The 16,472-nt window shown below is 39.3% G+C and overlaps 1 protein-coding gene across 10 annotated transcripts in view; it reads left to right on the top strand.

Annotated features, from left to right (window-relative positions):
- DOCK4 (dedicator of cytokinesis 4) overlaps positions 1–16,472 on the top strand; it is a 428,555-nt gene that overhangs the window by 225,157 nt on the left and 186,926 nt on the right. For all 10 annotated transcript variants that reach the window (XM_027573302.2, XM_027573297.2, XM_027573299.2 and 7 more), the window contains exons 9-11: positions 10,753–10,834; positions 12,095–12,155; positions 16,061–16,193. In XM_027573302.2, coding sequence (XP_027429103.1) covers positions 10,753–10,834; positions 12,095–12,155; positions 16,061–16,193 — 276 coding nt within the window. The remainder of the gene's footprint in view (positions 1–10,752; positions 10,835–12,094; positions 12,156–16,060; positions 16,194–16,472) is intronic.

Raw genomic sequence — 16,472 nt, 5'->3', positions numbered from 1 at the left:
ATGACACAGGCTACCTGGGAGCATCTGTTGGGTGCTAGCAGAATGAGACCTTACTGGAGATTCAAAGGCGAATCCTGGAGCAAATGGCAGAAGGGATCGAGGATGCAGGGGAAGGAATCTACTTTGGGAGGAAGGGAGGTGAGGGCAGTGAAATGGACAGAAAATGTTGAGATGGAGAGACTGGGTTTGTGACCTTGATCTTGTATAGGTAAGGCTGGGAAGCAAGATCTGCTGTCACTGGAGAGCGAAAGAGAGAGTGAAGTGGGGGCCGAAAGTGATTTACAGGAACATGGTGAGCAGACGCTGAGCAGAAGTGTGATAGGAAGTGAGTTAGTGAGGAGTAATAGAGTTGCTGTGTGTGGTGAGGCCCCTCGGAAGAGAGACATCTGAAAGGGGTAGTGAATCCTGGCTCCCAAGTTACACAGCTAATTCCAGGGGGTGCTCAGGAAGTCGGGGTCCGAAGCAGGTGCTGACGAGATGGAGATTGAAGCATCAGAGTTGGAAAAGAAAGAAAAGATTGGGAATCTAGCATCATGATGAGGAGAAGCAAAGAAATGACAGCCGTAGCTTCTGATAGGTCTCTTCCGAGGCAGATGTGATCTAATAATAGTCTTTTCATTTTTTAAAGGAAATTAAAGAAGTGGTGTTTTATTTTGTTTTTACAGGTACTGGGAAAATTTTTCAAGAGCTTATAGAAGGCAGCTGTCAGAGAGAATGGTTACTCAGCCCAGACTAGGGAAAATGTGTGTCTGTGTTGTGTGCTTTGTAGTACATTGTACGTATTGTACATAACACAGTTAAGAGGGCGGATCAGAAATTTTACTTCTCCGAGCACTGTGCTAGAATTTCTCATTTCATACATCATTTGCAACTGATTGGAGTGTGATCACATGAGTTCAGCATTGATATTTTTATCATAAATGAAGAGCATTTACGGTTTGTGAATGCTGAAAGATAGCTGGCAGAACTCTTCTTAGAGTTTTGGGTTACGAAGCTAACTCAAAATTGTAACCTCTCCAAAGCACGGCAACAATGTAGAGACAAAGTCTGGCCATACATGCAGGGAGCACAACTCTGCTTGAGAACAAAAATAGATGAAGAAGGCGTTCAGAGCTCCTCCTTGGATTGTGGCGACATGAGCTATGCCGTATGGCCCCGAGTGTTTCCTGCTGTGTCTAGACGTGCTGGCACACATTTTACTGTGGGTGTCTGTCCATCAGTGACCCACAGTGACCTCCCTTGGGGCCTCCTGTTTAAAGGTGCCACCGCTTCCCGCTCTCCCTCTTCTTTCCCATCACTTAATTCTTCCAGCAGGTGCGTGAAAATTGCCACCGTCGCCACTTTGGAGTTAATCAGATTTTGTGGTTTGCTTCCCCTTTGGTCACACTTCTGTGTCACATATTAAAAAAAAACAACAACAAATAATCGCTTTGGAGATGTGGTGATGTCTTTCATCGGGGACATTTTAAGAAACGGACCAGGAGGAAGATCTAAATTAAAACAAAAGAAGCAGAGAAATAACTTCATTCGTGCTGAGAACACACAGGGCAGAAGCCATCCACTCTTTTTATCTGTAGCATTTTAAGAGCCTTACAGTTGCATTTATTTTTCAAATTGCAAATTAATACATGATTGTAATGATAAGTGGCTGGAAATTCAAGGTGGCAGAAAACTGAAAACTCAAGAGTCCGTGGATTCAGAACTGGCTTTCCTCGTTCTTAGCTCTCCCCACTCATTCTGGCTCCTTGCCTCTTCTTACTTAGACAGTGCAGTCTTGGAGACTATGACCAGAAGGTCCTTTTACCCCCTTTCCTGTGTTTTGAAAGACGACCAGGTTGGTGTTCTTCTCACCAAGAAGCTGGTCATCTCTTTCTTGCTCTGCGCTGTGTTTGCTGCTTGTAGGGAATTCAGATTTCGTTTTCCTAAGTTCCCCACTGAAGAAGTTACAGTCACACTGAGCAACCCATCTCTCAAGGACTGCTTTGGTATTCGGTGCCATTTCTGTTGTAAGACGGTTGAGCACTGACAAAGGAATAATGAATGATAGGGTCCTCGTTGGCACCTATTCTGAAGAGAAGACCTTATCCCCTCATCATCTTTTTGTGTCCACTGGGTGGCCATTGCCGGTTGTAGGAAGCTTATAAGTCTTTTGTTGTTGTTGGGGCAACACATTGTAAGATCATGCCATTACTGTCTTCATTTTTGTTGTCATCCTTCTACTCTGGTGGGGATGTGCTTATCAGTGAGCGGGAGAACTCAAGGTGTTGAGGGCTTCCGGAGTGTTGATGGAGTTATTTCGTGTTACTCTGTGTGCATCAGAAGCACACAGTCGGACCTGTCCCTATGGAGCATCATTTGCAAAATCTGTCATGCTAAAAAATGTGAATAAAAATTGGCAGACACATATACAGTGCCTTTTCCTCAGTATTTCTATTTAGAGATTTTTGACAGCAAGTTAAACGGAGACTAGGTCTTCTTTTTATTTCCATTGAGCATGATTCCACACTGTGGCTGTTGAGTCATTGATGTTCATTCATTTGAGCAAACAATTACTGCTGTCCTCCTCAGAGCCAGGCACTGATCTGGGCAAGTGGGGACACATCAATGAATAATACAGGAAAAAAAAATCCCTGTCCTTCCAGAACTTGGATTCTAATGCTACTGAAAATACTCTTAAGCTTTAAGTCAAGAAGTATTTTTAAAGATAGTTTCTATACCATCTCTTTGTATTTTAACCAATATAGTGTTTCCATTTCACGAAAATATTTGCAGTGTCTAAAGCAAGGTGTTTTAACTTTTTTGGTACCTTCGGCTCCTTCTCAAACTTATGGAAACTATAACCTCTATGGAAAGTAATGTACCTGTTCTTATACACATTAACATTTGTATATCAGTTTAGACACTTTGTAGCTGTCTTGTTTTTCTTTAAAAAAAAATCATTTGACCTTTAAAAAGCCCAATTGCATGTGTCATTTAGCTAAATAAATAGTATTTAATAATGATTTAGATAGTTTTCAGTTTTTAAACTTGTAATGAATACAAAGAATCTGCCAGTAAATTGTTGAAAGGAAATTTGATTTTTGGTTATTTTCTTTTAAAAAAATAGAACATCTTTTTGAGATAATAAATGCATGAAAGATGTGTTGCACTTAGTGGTTTTATAGGGCTTGACTTCCAGTTTTATTATTTATTCTGTTTTCATTTAAGATTTCCTTTCAAGGAACTGCGTGCTTCAATCCAGATTATATTTAAGCTCAGGGATGCTCTATTTTCAAGATTTCTTATTACAAGTGCTTTCCCTAACAAAGAGGCGTTGTTAGAAAGGTCAGAATAATTACCGTGCATGGACCAGAGTGTTTCCTCCCTCACGGTGTGTCAAAGATACAGTATCTATAATGATCAAATTATGTAAATTCCCAGAAGAATAAGCATAAGATATTCTGCCTATATAGGCCTTCTTATTTCATGGTTCCTGTTGCTATTGACCAGGTCCTATCATTGCCTACTATTTGTTACTTCTCTGAGAAACTTGTTTTCTAGTGAAATTTTTAATGAGTTCTCTAGAGATGGTACAAGCAAGTATTTCCCTGAGTTTCCCAAATGGTATAGTTATTTCTAAGGATATTACTTGAATTCAACATTGGGATTTCTGGGGTCTCAATTCTTTTGAACTTATAGTCATTACTGTTTTTCTCAAATCAGTCAATGTTGATCATTTTTTAAAATTCATCAGTCAGTGATGGATAGCACAGGCAATGTAAAATGGCAGGTGATATGTATATCACTTATTTATAACTTTAAAAAGCATGGAATTTCTTTTTTCATTGAGTTACACTTTTCTAGAAAGAGTTTTGATTCAGATAGCTTTATTCTCTGAAAAGAAGTCCTTTTCAGTCATCTTAAGTAGTAAGAAAGAATCAGCATGATGTTCAGAATTGGCAATAGAGTTGACTATAGTTTAAAAAATTATCTCCCCTTGTATCATTCAACTGAAAAATCCTTTGCTGTCCTGACAAAGCCATCACATTAGTTGGTTGCTTAGTCCCTCACCCTCAGATATTTTTAGGGTAAATCTGGGCATGGATATTAATATTAAAAACAGAAAACTCAATCTGTCTACTCTTTAGGTGAATTCCAAAAACCTTGGTAGCGACAGTCACTCTCTTTCCATTTCCCTATAATCAGAAAAAAGCTCATGACCCTAATGTTGCTTCAGTTTTTAAAATTAGAAAGCACATTAATAGCTTCATTTAGGAAGTCTTGCTTGAGGAGTTGTTTCATTTATTGCCAAGGAGAAACTGTCCCTTGTCTGGTGATATGGTTGGGAGAAGAAAAGCAAAAAGTCTTTGGCCTGAAGGTACCAGGCATGCATTGCCTGTTTTCTGGTATATATGACTCTTGTAAAAGACAGCCAGCAATTCTAACTTGTTGGGTATTTGGGTCAAAACAGTGGTCCTTAAACATGACTGGGCTTTTATACATTCAGGGAGCTTTTAGGTCCATCCTGACCTAGTAAGTCAGGATGTCCAGGTTAGGGCCCAGGTTTTATACAGCTCCCAAGAGCATGTTATGCACACCTGGGTTAGGAGCCCCCGGATGAGAAGGTGGGCAAGTATCTTTGTTTCCCACTGAGCATTCCTGTCATCTTTCCTCTGTGCCACAGTGAGCACTGAAGCCCTTGGTCCAGTGGCCAGCCCAGCCTCCACCCATGTCCCCAGAGTCTTGCCTGAATGGTGATAGCACCGGCTTATGGGGGGCGTTAGTCCACATTTGGAAAGTTGCTTGAGCCTTCCTGTTTTGGGTTGTCCTTTGCCACTTGTTCTAGGAAAGAACACGGTAATGGTCCCCTTCAGACTGTTGGCAATATCTTATACGGTTCATCAGTCAGAAAGCATTTGAGAAAATGAAGAAGTAGTGAAACAGAAGCATGAAATCACCCTATGTTTGCATTCTCCTCCCTTGTGGATAGAGGCTCTGGAATGATCATGCACAGCTAAGCTGTGCCCCTAGGTCTTCTCACTCTTGCCCTCGACCTCTCACTCCCACTGTTTCTGCCTTGGCTCCTGGTGTGTCTCCCTTCACTTCTGCTCATCGTAGAGTAGATATTAATTGTTATCCTTACACACGGCAAAGTTAACTTTGAAACAAGTGACTCTGCATTTTCAAAGGCACTACTACGTGTAGTAGTTTTTGTTCAAATGGTTTCATAAAGTATGAGTGTAAAAGAACCAGACAGTTCTGATTAGTTTCCCGGAACATGAGCATCTGAGTGTTTTCTCTGTTCTGTTACTGTTACTCTTGGGGATCCTACATTTGTTTCAGTGATTTAACTGTTTTGGAAATATTCTTTGTAATATTTTGTAGATGGATCAGTCTAGGCTACTAATCTTTCACATCACATGTTTCAACCCAAGATATTCCCCACTCACATATTTTTGGATGAAGTACAGGTTGTGTAATTTTCACGTAATCTGAAATCACCGGGCAGTTTTGCTTCTTACAAGATGGGAACTATAGAGAGGTAAACATGAATCCATACAGAGAAATAGAAAAGTCTCCTTGGCGTTGGCCATTCCTAACTTTAGATGCATTGCTCTTTGAAGCCAACTGCTTATCCTAGGAACACCCTATGGGAGAGCCACTTGATAGGATGACCCAGAAGGCTGGGAGCACCCTCCCACATCTGGCCTGCAGACCTCCAAGACCCAAGGCAAGGCCTTTCCTACAGAAGGGTGACTGCTTCTCAGTGGCTATGACAGGCAGAGGGGCAAGAATACCAGAGCATCATGTCCTGCTGAGAATGGGAACAGAAGACATCAGAGGGCTTCACATCCCTATTGTACACTCCACATTATCTGATCACTGGTAAGAACTTTTCTATCAAACTCTGCTATGGAAATACACTCTTTATTATCAGAGATCTTTTTGAGTATGTTGGAATGCAGTAGCACAGCTGAGCAGGTGCACAGATGTAAACTCCCTAAACACAGATGCGTTTGTGGCTTGCTTCATTCATTCATTCATTCATTCATTTTCACTTACATGTGTTTTCATTATTATTTGTTATTTTATTGAAAACATTCACAATAAAAACCCTTCATTCACGTGACATGGTTAGTCTTGCTCTCCTTAGTTCAAGGTAATCTGTTCTTTTAAATACAGCTTAGCATTGTGGTTGAGAGCTGAGACTCTGGAGTCAGGCCCTGAATAATTGATGTCCTGGCTCCACCCTTGCTGATCATGTAAGTTTGGCCGATTTACCTAATGTCTCCAAGCCCCAGATTTCTCATATGGAAAGTAGGGATGGAGGTGGTTCCTACCATGTAGGGCGGTTGTGAGACGTAAGTGAGAAAATCCATGTGAAGTGTAAATCGTGGTGCCTAGCACAGGGTAATATTTACCTGTACTATTTTTCCCCTGGGGCCATCCTGGAGATGCTTATTTACGCTTTTATTTCATCATCTTGGTTTCCTTAAATCCTTGTTAGAGGAAGGCAAGTCATAGATAATAAATAATTATGGTTTTTTATTCTTTCTTTCCAAAGAAAGAATCTGTCTTTGTTGATTTATAATATAGAATGATTTATAATAATGGCTCACACACAGAATTCAGGTGGACACTAAATTTCTCTGACAGTGAAATTTCCTCTGGGAGAACATGGCAGTATATGGAAAAGTCAGATGAGGACTTTTTTTTCCCCCTTTGCTGGTAATATCAACTCACATTTCTCAGTGTTTCTGGAATTGTTTCTATTTGCTTATTCATTCTTTGATGATAAAGAAGGACACAGTATTCTCATTTGGAAATATATGATGTCACTGTAGATTTTTCCATTACTGTATGTTTAATATAATAAAGATATAAAATGTGCATGGGGACAAGGTTAAAAGCATGATCTAGAATCTGGGGGTGCCATGAAGTTAATTAGGTGACTCTCACATCTGGTGGGGAGGCACCATTGATTGAAATGTCTCTTTGGAGAATTTCATGCATTTCTCACCATAAAGTAAAGGACATTATGGGGACGAGAGGGAAACTTAGGGAGGCAAATAAAGCTCCCCGGTTATCTGGATTGTGTTGTATTTTTTTTTTCCTAAAAGATTGTATTTGTTCGGTCTTTAATTAAACACTGAGGCAGTACCAAGTCATTGGCTAGCAGCTGGGGACATAAAGGTTAATGATGATCACCCTGTACTCTAGTTACTCACAATGTATTAGCAAGAAACACACACACACGTTATGATTAGGAAAAAAATGTAAACGACATAATTGAGGTCTTCACATCTTATCATAGGACACTTTTTAAAAAGCTCACAAAAACTATTTTTGTTTTCTAATCATAGACATCACCCTTTTCCTTACAGTAGAGTCTCGAAAATGCCTTTGTGCATGGCCACAAAAGTTTGTGAGAGAATTGTAGAAGATATACCAGAGTGAAATGTCAGTGATTTGTTTGGTTTTTCTCCCCCAGCTTTGAAGGCATACATTTTGGTATTCTCCACACTAGGGGTGAGGGGATATTTATTTGTAATTCGAAGAGTCTGAAATGTGTTGCTATAGGTCTTCTGCTTACCTCTGAAACCATTTGCTGGTTAAATAGTTGCTGCGTCACCAAAGCTGAAGAGAACTTGTTTTGAGTTTGTATAATAACTTGTCACTAAGTGAATAAAAAAGATTTTTTTTTAAATTGGCCACAAAGGTTTTCTTTTTCCTTTTAATAGAAGTCTTGTTTTTAAAAAAATTGCACATGAGTTATTTTTCCATAGTACCCATCGTCAGTCTATTTTTATCTCCCCCTTAAGGCATGCTTAAGTGAGGGGATATGTCATTGGCTTAGTACATATTGATATTCTTTCTGAAACAGGATATGATATAGTATAATACTTGCATAACAGGATTCTGTCTAGACTGGTGAAATTAAAATAGTGACAGAGCAAAAGGAATCTCTTTCTGAAATAGAATACTTTAGGAAACATTGCTTTACCAGAATATTGATGAAACTTGCAAATATGGAGGGGTATTTTATATCAGTATTGAAGGTAAGGTGTTAATATCTAGAGTGCTTTGTTGACTTTTGGATATTTATCTTACTGGTATTCATTATTTTAGACTGGCCTGTCGGAAGATAAAGTGAAATTTGTTTTAAACATTCCAGTAGGGATAAAAAGGAGCCTCAAACATAAGTGCATCTCAAAAAAAATGTAAAAATATAAAGTAGTGCATGCTGTCCGTGATACAGAAGATGGGAAAATGGTCACATTGCTTGTGTTTGGGGCTAAAATATAATCAATAAACGTTTTTTGATGCGTAAGAAGCAAAACCAAATACCAATCTTAAATCTCAGGAGTTTTGATTAACTAAAGCCAGGTTCTTAAATCATTTTGGAGCTCTGCATTTGTTTAATAAAATAATTTATTTCCCAATTTATTTCTCTAGGTATGTTTCCTTGAGCAAACTACCAAGGAACTATTTTAAGCCAGGGACTGCTGTGAAATCTGCTAAACCAGATTTCCACTTCTTTCATTCCCATGAGGCCAGGAAGGGTGTGGGGAGAGAGTGACCCTGTACTCTTAGGACCAGGCTTGACTGATTCAGTGGGTGTCCCAAGCAGATGAATGACTTCTCTCTTATCTCAACGTTCTGGAAATATTTGCTCTTTATTTCTATAAAACAGAGAAAAAAATTACCTTATAGTATTCATATGAAGTGCAAAGGTTTTGAATTAACACATGGGATAGAATCAATACTCAGCCATGTACCAGGTCTGTGATCTTGGGCAAAACTATTTACTATTTCTCAGTTTTCCCATCTATAAAATGGGCATAATAGTAGTACTGTCTTTATAAGGGCATAGCGAGGATCAATTCCCGTAAAGTCCTTAGCAGAGTGGCCATCAAATGGTGAATTCTTTCAAAAATAGTATTACCTAGTATGATTATTTAAGTATAATTCATTTATCTGAAGGTGAATTTTTATACATTTCCTTTAAGCATATCTGAAATTTGAAAAAATAGTGAATTTTCTTCCACTGTGAAGAAAGCTTACAGCCCTTCTCCTTGAATTATAGTAAGTGACAATTGGGTAATATCAATTTAACTCTGCATCCTCGGTTGGATCTGTCATTCCCAGCCCCGCCTTCAGAATTATATCATGTGGGAACTTTAGCTTCATTTGAGAATCCTTGCAGCAATTTATATTCTCTTCATTCAGACCTCATCAGTCACCACTTTGGAAAACTACCCAAAAAACCCACAGATAATAGGTGTGGAAATGACCCCACAGAAATGTGCATTGGTTGCCCTTTCTCATACAAGAGGGCAGGAATAGGTATAATGTAAGAAAAAAAAAAAAAACCAAGGTAAGCCAGGTAGTTGAATCTGTTACATGTATCTATCTAGATTTAAATCACAAAAGAGAGTAAAAATGTCATAAATTCTTATCCATATGCTTCTTTAGAGATGTGGTTATGGCTCTCATTTCTTCCCCTGTATGAGAGAAGGGAGATTTGGGTTGACAGAGCCATTATTTAAGGCAAGGATCGAGTGGTGAATAAGCATGGAGATAGAGTTGGTAGTTCTGAGCCTCACTAATGCCCTACACTCTCTTTCCCTGCTTGGTCCCCAGGCTGAAGCTACTCTAACCAAGGCCACACTGTGTGCTAATACCCCAGTACTGCATTCTGTGGATGTTGGCTGTGTGTTCTTTGCCCGAGGCAGGCAGCCATTTGATTCTGTCATAGGCACCAGGATATTGAAATTCAGAAGCTCATGGTTGCTGGTACATTAATTTTCCTTGGGCTGATATTCTTTCTATTTTACTTTTTTTTTTTTTTTTTTTAGATTTTAGTTATTTATTTGACAGAGAGAGACACAGTGAGAGAGGGAACACAAGCAGAGGGAGTGGGAGAGGGAGAAGCAGGCCCCCCGCTGAGCAGGGAGCCCGATGCAGGGCTCGATCCCAGGACCCTGGGACCACGACCTGAGCCGAAGGCGGATGCTCAACGACTGAGCCACCCAGGCACCCCTCTATTTTACTTATTTATTTTTTTATTTATTTGAATAGAAATGGGGTAACATTACCTTGGATCTAAATGATGTCCACAAGTATATATTGAATTGAATTAGTGGCTCATCAATAGCATTTGTGTTTGTTTTGAATGTGGGGACCCTGTATTTATAAATGAAAGTTCTTTGGGGAGTTTGAGGTCTCCTTTTCCTTTGTGGACCAGTGCAAATTCAAGTTTCATTTCTTGGGCCTTCTCTTGGTGTTTTGGATGATAGATTTATAAGAGCACAAAAAATTAAGCCTTCTACTAGATGGTTAGCACGCAGGATGGTGTCCTTATATGATGTTAAATACTATGACACAACATGAAAAACAATACTCTTAGGTACAAACACACAAAACATGTTAGGTCATGTTCTTTTTTCCCATAGTGCATTTGTTTCTACTCTTTGGAGTGCTAAGAATGATGTCACTGATACGGAAACCTATTCTTTTTAAAAGTTAATTTTTTGTTTGCATATATATTTATGTTTTCTGCTTTTGCAGTTGCTGATTTGCCAGTATTGCCAAAAGTGAAGCAAATGCTTATTGTCTTGGGCATGCTCCTAAATTACATCAGCAATTTTAACATCAAATGAAGGACCTAATATGTTGAGTTTACCTCTTAAGATGAAGAGTAACTAGAAGAGTGAGAAGTCCTTAGATATCAAATAATTTTCAGAATATTAAACTTCTTTTCTCTTGTAGTGAAAGATTTTTTTTGAGGCTGAATAGAAACGGACTTCCCAAAGCCCCAGATAAGCCAGAACGACATTGCTCTCTCTTTGTGGTAAGTGGATCTTGTTTCCTCTAGGAGGCGGATTCTTCTAATTGTACTTTATGTTTCTTAAGGGAAATAAATTATTGTGAGAGAACATAGTGACTTTGCTTAAACTTTGTAAATAACACACAAAGTACAGTAGGGCAGGGCTGTGGGCCTGGGTATTTAGGAGGGCACGTGTTGTGATGAGCACTGGGTGTTATACGCAACTAATGAATCGTTGAACACATCAAAAACTAATGATGTACTATCTGTTGGCTAATTGAACATAATAATAAAAAGCATAAAATAAAATAAAGTAAAAGTGCTCGATAGAAAACAAAACAAACAAAAACACCAAAGTACAGTAGTGCCCAGAATCCTAGACACACCTCTGTTCCTTTGGTGTATGTTAGAGACTGTTATACTCCACATGACGTATGGCAATTAGAATGTACTTAATAAATGTTTAAAGAATGAGTGAGAGATTAAAATAAGAATTTTTTTTTAAGTATTATTTGACATCAGTAGACTTACACTGTAAACTTCTAGTGGTATTTTTATTTTATGTTTTTATTTAAATTCCAGTTAGTTAACACAGTGTAATATTAGTTTCAGGTATACAATATAGTGATTCAACACTTCCATACAACACCTGGTGCTCTTCACAACAGGTGCCTCATTAATCCTCATCACTCATCCCCCCCCCCACCTCCCCTCTGGTAACCCTGTTTGTTCTCCGTAGTTAAGAGTCTGTTTCTTGGTCTCTCCCTCTCTCTTTTTCCCTTTGCTCATTTGTTTTGTTTCTTAAGTTCCACATATGAGTGAAATATGTGGTATTTGCCTTTCTCGGACTGACTTATTTTGCTTAGCATAATACTTTCTAGCCCCATCCCTGTTGTTGCAAATGGCAAGATTTCATTCTTCTTATGGCTGAGCAATAATCCGTTGTGTGTGTGCGTGTGCGCACGCGTGTGTGTGTCACATCTTCTTTATTCATTCATCAGTTGATGGACACTTGGGCTGTTTCCATAATTTGGCTATTGTAGAATGGGCTGTTTTGTTTTGTTTTTTTAAGCATTATTTGACATCCATAGACTAAGAGTATTAAGTTGACTGTGGTGGTATTTTTAGAACAGGATTTGAATTATGTGCTTCTGCTACAAAATTCCATTAAGAATGTCTACATTACCTTTGCCTTCTGTTATTTGTGGGAATAATGTGCTATGACCTTTCATACTTCTATATAAATTATGAGTTTTAAAATAATCCTTTTTTTTTTTTCGGTAGGATTTGGGTAGCAGCGAGCTAAGAAGGGACATCTATATCACTGTGCACATTATCCGAATTGGTAAGTCCAACACTTGGCAGTGTGATATGTGCACAGCAGGGGGAAGAGGTGCTGAAAGGTTGCCGTGTTGGTGTGATTTCTTTGCTGTCTGGATCAGAAGGAAGGGAAAGCCAGTTTGGAGTCTAAGAATCACCGCATTGGGGAATTATTCCCTTGTCTCCCCAAACTCACAGATAGCCTCCTCATGCATCATAAATAGACTTTGTTTTCTTTCCATTTAAGTCATTAGGTAGTTTGTTGTGCTTTGTTTTGTTTTATTGGACTCCCTAAGCATATTTGATTCAAAATTTGGTATTTGTCTTTATAAATTCTAATTTCTGTTAACAGCATTAATTAAACTTCTTCTAGGCTCTGGATTTCCTACAAGTTTATGAAAATTTTAATACTAATTGGCATTTTCCAAAGTGCAGAATGCTACAGAGCATGACTGCAAAAAGTGCTACGAGTAAAAGGTTCTGAAACCCTGACTGCTGTATACTTTTTCCACTTTTATAATATCATCAGCTCATTAAAGGGTCTCAGAAGTCCTCCGGGAAAATATTAAAATGCCTCTCTAACTTTGTTGGCCCTAGCTTTCTCCACATTTGATTTGACCGTGGAAACATTTATATAATGTAACATTTATTAATACCTTGCAGAGCACGCTTTGGGTGTTCTACACCAAACTTGCACCACAGAGCCAGAATAAGTGCATTTGTTTTTACTCATAAAATGCCTCTAAAAGCAGGTATTTTATGGCAGAGGAGCTAGGTACAATGAGGAATGGTATAGCCTACACATTTTTTCTATTAAAGCTAACCAGCTGATACTGGTAACTGATTCCCACTTCTTCACTGACTGTGCTCCATTATTTGCTTGGGAATACTTCTGCAGGATAGTCATATATTGCCATGTAATCCTGCATCGTGATCTTTATTTTTATAGTCGTTTATCTTATGCATCTGTTAACTGCATTGTGCATTGGGAGAGACTATAAAACATGTTGCCATTCTAACGTAGATTTTCTGTTTTTTCTCATAATAATCAGTTCTGAAAACCCATTTTCACTGTATGCCAATTTTTGATTTGAGGGGCAGTTGAAATAAAAAAAAAGTAAACTGTTTTTCGTTTTAATTTTCTTTTTATGAGTGAGATATGGGAAAAAATTGAAAAGAATCTTTAAAAATATTGGAAAAGTTGGAATGCATGCTGCTGAGTATTTACGAGAGAAAGCTTTTGTGTTCCCAGGGTGGCAGGGGTGCAGTTTGTTAGATAATTCTTTGTGTGTTCTTTTCATTCAAATTCATAATTTCGCCATTTGTTCATGTCAGATATGGTTTTCGATACCTTCATGTAAACATTGCATTTGAATATAATCTACAGTATCTAGAGAAAAACTCCTTTTGCTTTCAGAGATTTTTAGAAGGGTATCTGCAGGTTTTGGATGGTAGAAACACATGCGGAAAGGGACCTCCAGGCCCTGCTCGCCTGTGGCCTGGGGGGGCCCTAATGCTGAGGAAGCCACGTGAATGTTACCGGTCACATGGCTATCTTTTGAATATGTGGTGTTGCATTAGTGGTTGCATTTTTTTTCCCCTAAGATTGTTATGATCGTTAAGCCATCAGAATGAATGTTGAATTAGAAATTACCTGTTACCCCCTTTACCCCCTGGGCTTTGGTCAAATTAATCCTTCACTGAGATTACTGCAAAAGCTGCCTGATGGTCCGGTCCCATTTACTGGTTTGACATTTTGAGACTGAGAAGAAATTAGATTGAAGGTAAGAAACTCTTAAGAAAGGGCAAGGCTTCGTCTGCTGCAATGAAATTAAGGAGCAGAGGATTCTTGTCTATCAGGGACAGATACTTCTTACTTTTTCTAGAATGTCCCTGGTACCTGCTTTAGTAAGAAAAGGGCACGCTGACCGTCACCGGCTGCAGAGAAGGGGAGCGATGGCACCTTGGCTCAGAATCTGAGCCCGGATTTTGGTTAGAAGAGGTGGGGAAAAAAAGAGAAATAAATAGTTCCCTATCCTCCTGGCCACCCTGCTAAAGGTTTTCCCACCTCTCTGTTTCTACTTCCCTATGCCTACCTTCCTTTCTGCTCAGAGAATTTTCCTAGAAATCTGACCAGAACTGTGAACTTTTATTAATTGTAGAGTTCGGAACACCAGGACTGGCATCAAGGAGTCTTTTCAGCACAGGGCTTAGACCAAAGTTTTGGTATCCATAGTGTGGTGCCTGCAGAGCCGGGAAAGAAAACTAGAAATGAGGGTCTGAGGACATGAGCGGTGTGGAGGCTCAGGAGTGATGGTGCCCAGCGGTCAGAGAGGGACCGAAACCTCCCTGCCGTCTTCAAGTTGCGAGGGAGCACTTCCTGCATCCCCCGTAAGGGGCTGCCCTCCCCAGTCACCTACAGTTTTTCCTTTCCTGCAGTTCTAGCTGAAGGGGGTCAAAAAAATCAGGGTGCTAGTCCTGCTCTGCCTAAACTTCTAGGAATTTAGAGCCAGAGGAGTCCGTGGAAATAATTGTGATGAGTTGCAGGGTTTTTGTGGTTGTTTTTTACTACTAAACTTCTTGCTTGATGTCAAATGACTTTGAAATACTCCACTCAGAGATCTTCTAGTCACTTTGTCGTCTTGCATTTACAAGGGAATGATTAAGCAAGAAACATAAATCGTGATGTTGGTAAGGATTGGAGGATATATTTCATCCTAATCCAATCTGTAATAATATTCAAAATAGAGATAACCTAGGCTTTTTTTCTCCCATTTCACAATTGGTCAGAGTTGTAAATTTGTTTGTCAGTTTTGTGAGTAAAAGTATAATTGGTTGATAAATTCAAGTATGACATGATGAAGTGTTTGATTTGCCAGTGTAATTTATTTTAAAACATGGGTTGAAATTTAGCCACATATTACAGCATCATGTCATGAAAACATGATTCTTTGAATTTTGCACATCTAAAAGGCAACTGGCATGTTTTTTTAGTTTTGAGTCTAACTGATAAAATAAGAAGTTTTCATGCTATTTGTAAACATTTCCCTAAAAATGATGCATTGCCATGTTAGTTTTACTTTATTACTGATGAATGAAAGCCAAACTGAATATTGCCATCCCCCCCCCTTTTTTTAACCTCTTTAACATTGGATTTGGGAAGTGCTGGAGTCCTCTAGATGTGCTATGGGAGAATTTTGCTCAGATGGAAAACAACTTCTATATCTGTTGCCAAGCACCTGGAAACAGATTTGCATATTTTTTTCATTACTTTTCCTCACATTAACTTATATTTCAGCTTCAGTATTCTTTCTGCTTTCTGTCTTCAAATAATCCATTGGCAAATATAATAATAAATTAAAACAGTATCTCAATAACATACTTAAAAATATATAACAATTGAAACAAAACTGTGTCAAGAGTGAAAACCATCCTAGGAGATTTCAGCCATTGGCTGAATTATAATCAGCCTGAGCCCTGGGTCGGGAAAAGGGCCTGCATGCTCATTTGTTCATCTTTGCTTACTTGTTTTACCTTCAGGGGATCTCACACTGCTTCCTTTCAAAGTGAAATATTTGAAATGGTTCTTTAAGTTTGGAAATTTTTTAAAAATAGAAAAATGAAATGGGCACCATTATTGAATTTATTGACCTGAACCTCCTGGGTTACCTTCATGAGTCCTTGGGGGAGGGTTCCCAAACATGGGATCAGCTCCAGTCTCCATGTTTTGTTGGTGACAGCTGGTGCCCAGAGTTTCATCGATGAGCCTGAGGTCACACAGCGAGGTGCTTGGAAAGGAGAGTCAAGAACTGAAGCAGCATCTTCTGGGCCCTTTTAATTGCGCAGTTACATTTGATAGTGCCTCTGTATCTGTTTAAGGTGCACCGGTCAAATGGCTGCATGGGCCATGTTTGCTTTTCACTTGAACAGGTCGAATGGGAGCAGGAGAGAAAAAGAATGCCTGTAGCGTCCAGTACCGGCGCCCCTTTGGCTGTGCAGTTCTTAGCATTGCCGACCTGCTGACAGGAGAGACAAAAGATGACCTCATCCTGAAGGTGTACATGTAAGAAGCATGCGCATGGAGGGGCTGGGGTGGGTGCGGAGGCACACGTGCATCCCATGTGGTGAAGGCCGCTCCAAGGGGGACATGGGAAAGCAGGGGGAGGGTTGAGTTTATGAGCTACCCTCAGAAACTCAATCTGAAAACTCACAGCAAGCGAGCCAAGTCACCATTCAGCAGTCAGAGGAACTGTGGAATCAAGAACCCAAGGATACAAACAGAGTAGTGTGGGGTGGACTGTCTCCTTCACAGAGTACCTCCTCTGAATTTAAAAACTGAACC

The sequence above is a fragment of the Zalophus californianus genome, chromosome 12 (genome assembly GCF_009762305.2).
Source record: "Zalophus californianus isolate mZalCal1 chromosome 12, mZalCal1.pri.v2, whole genome shotgun sequence".
Lineage (NCBI taxonomy): Eukaryota > Metazoa > Chordata > Mammalia > Carnivora > Otariidae > Zalophus > Zalophus californianus.
This window is presented reverse-complemented; position numbering and strand designations above follow the sequence as displayed.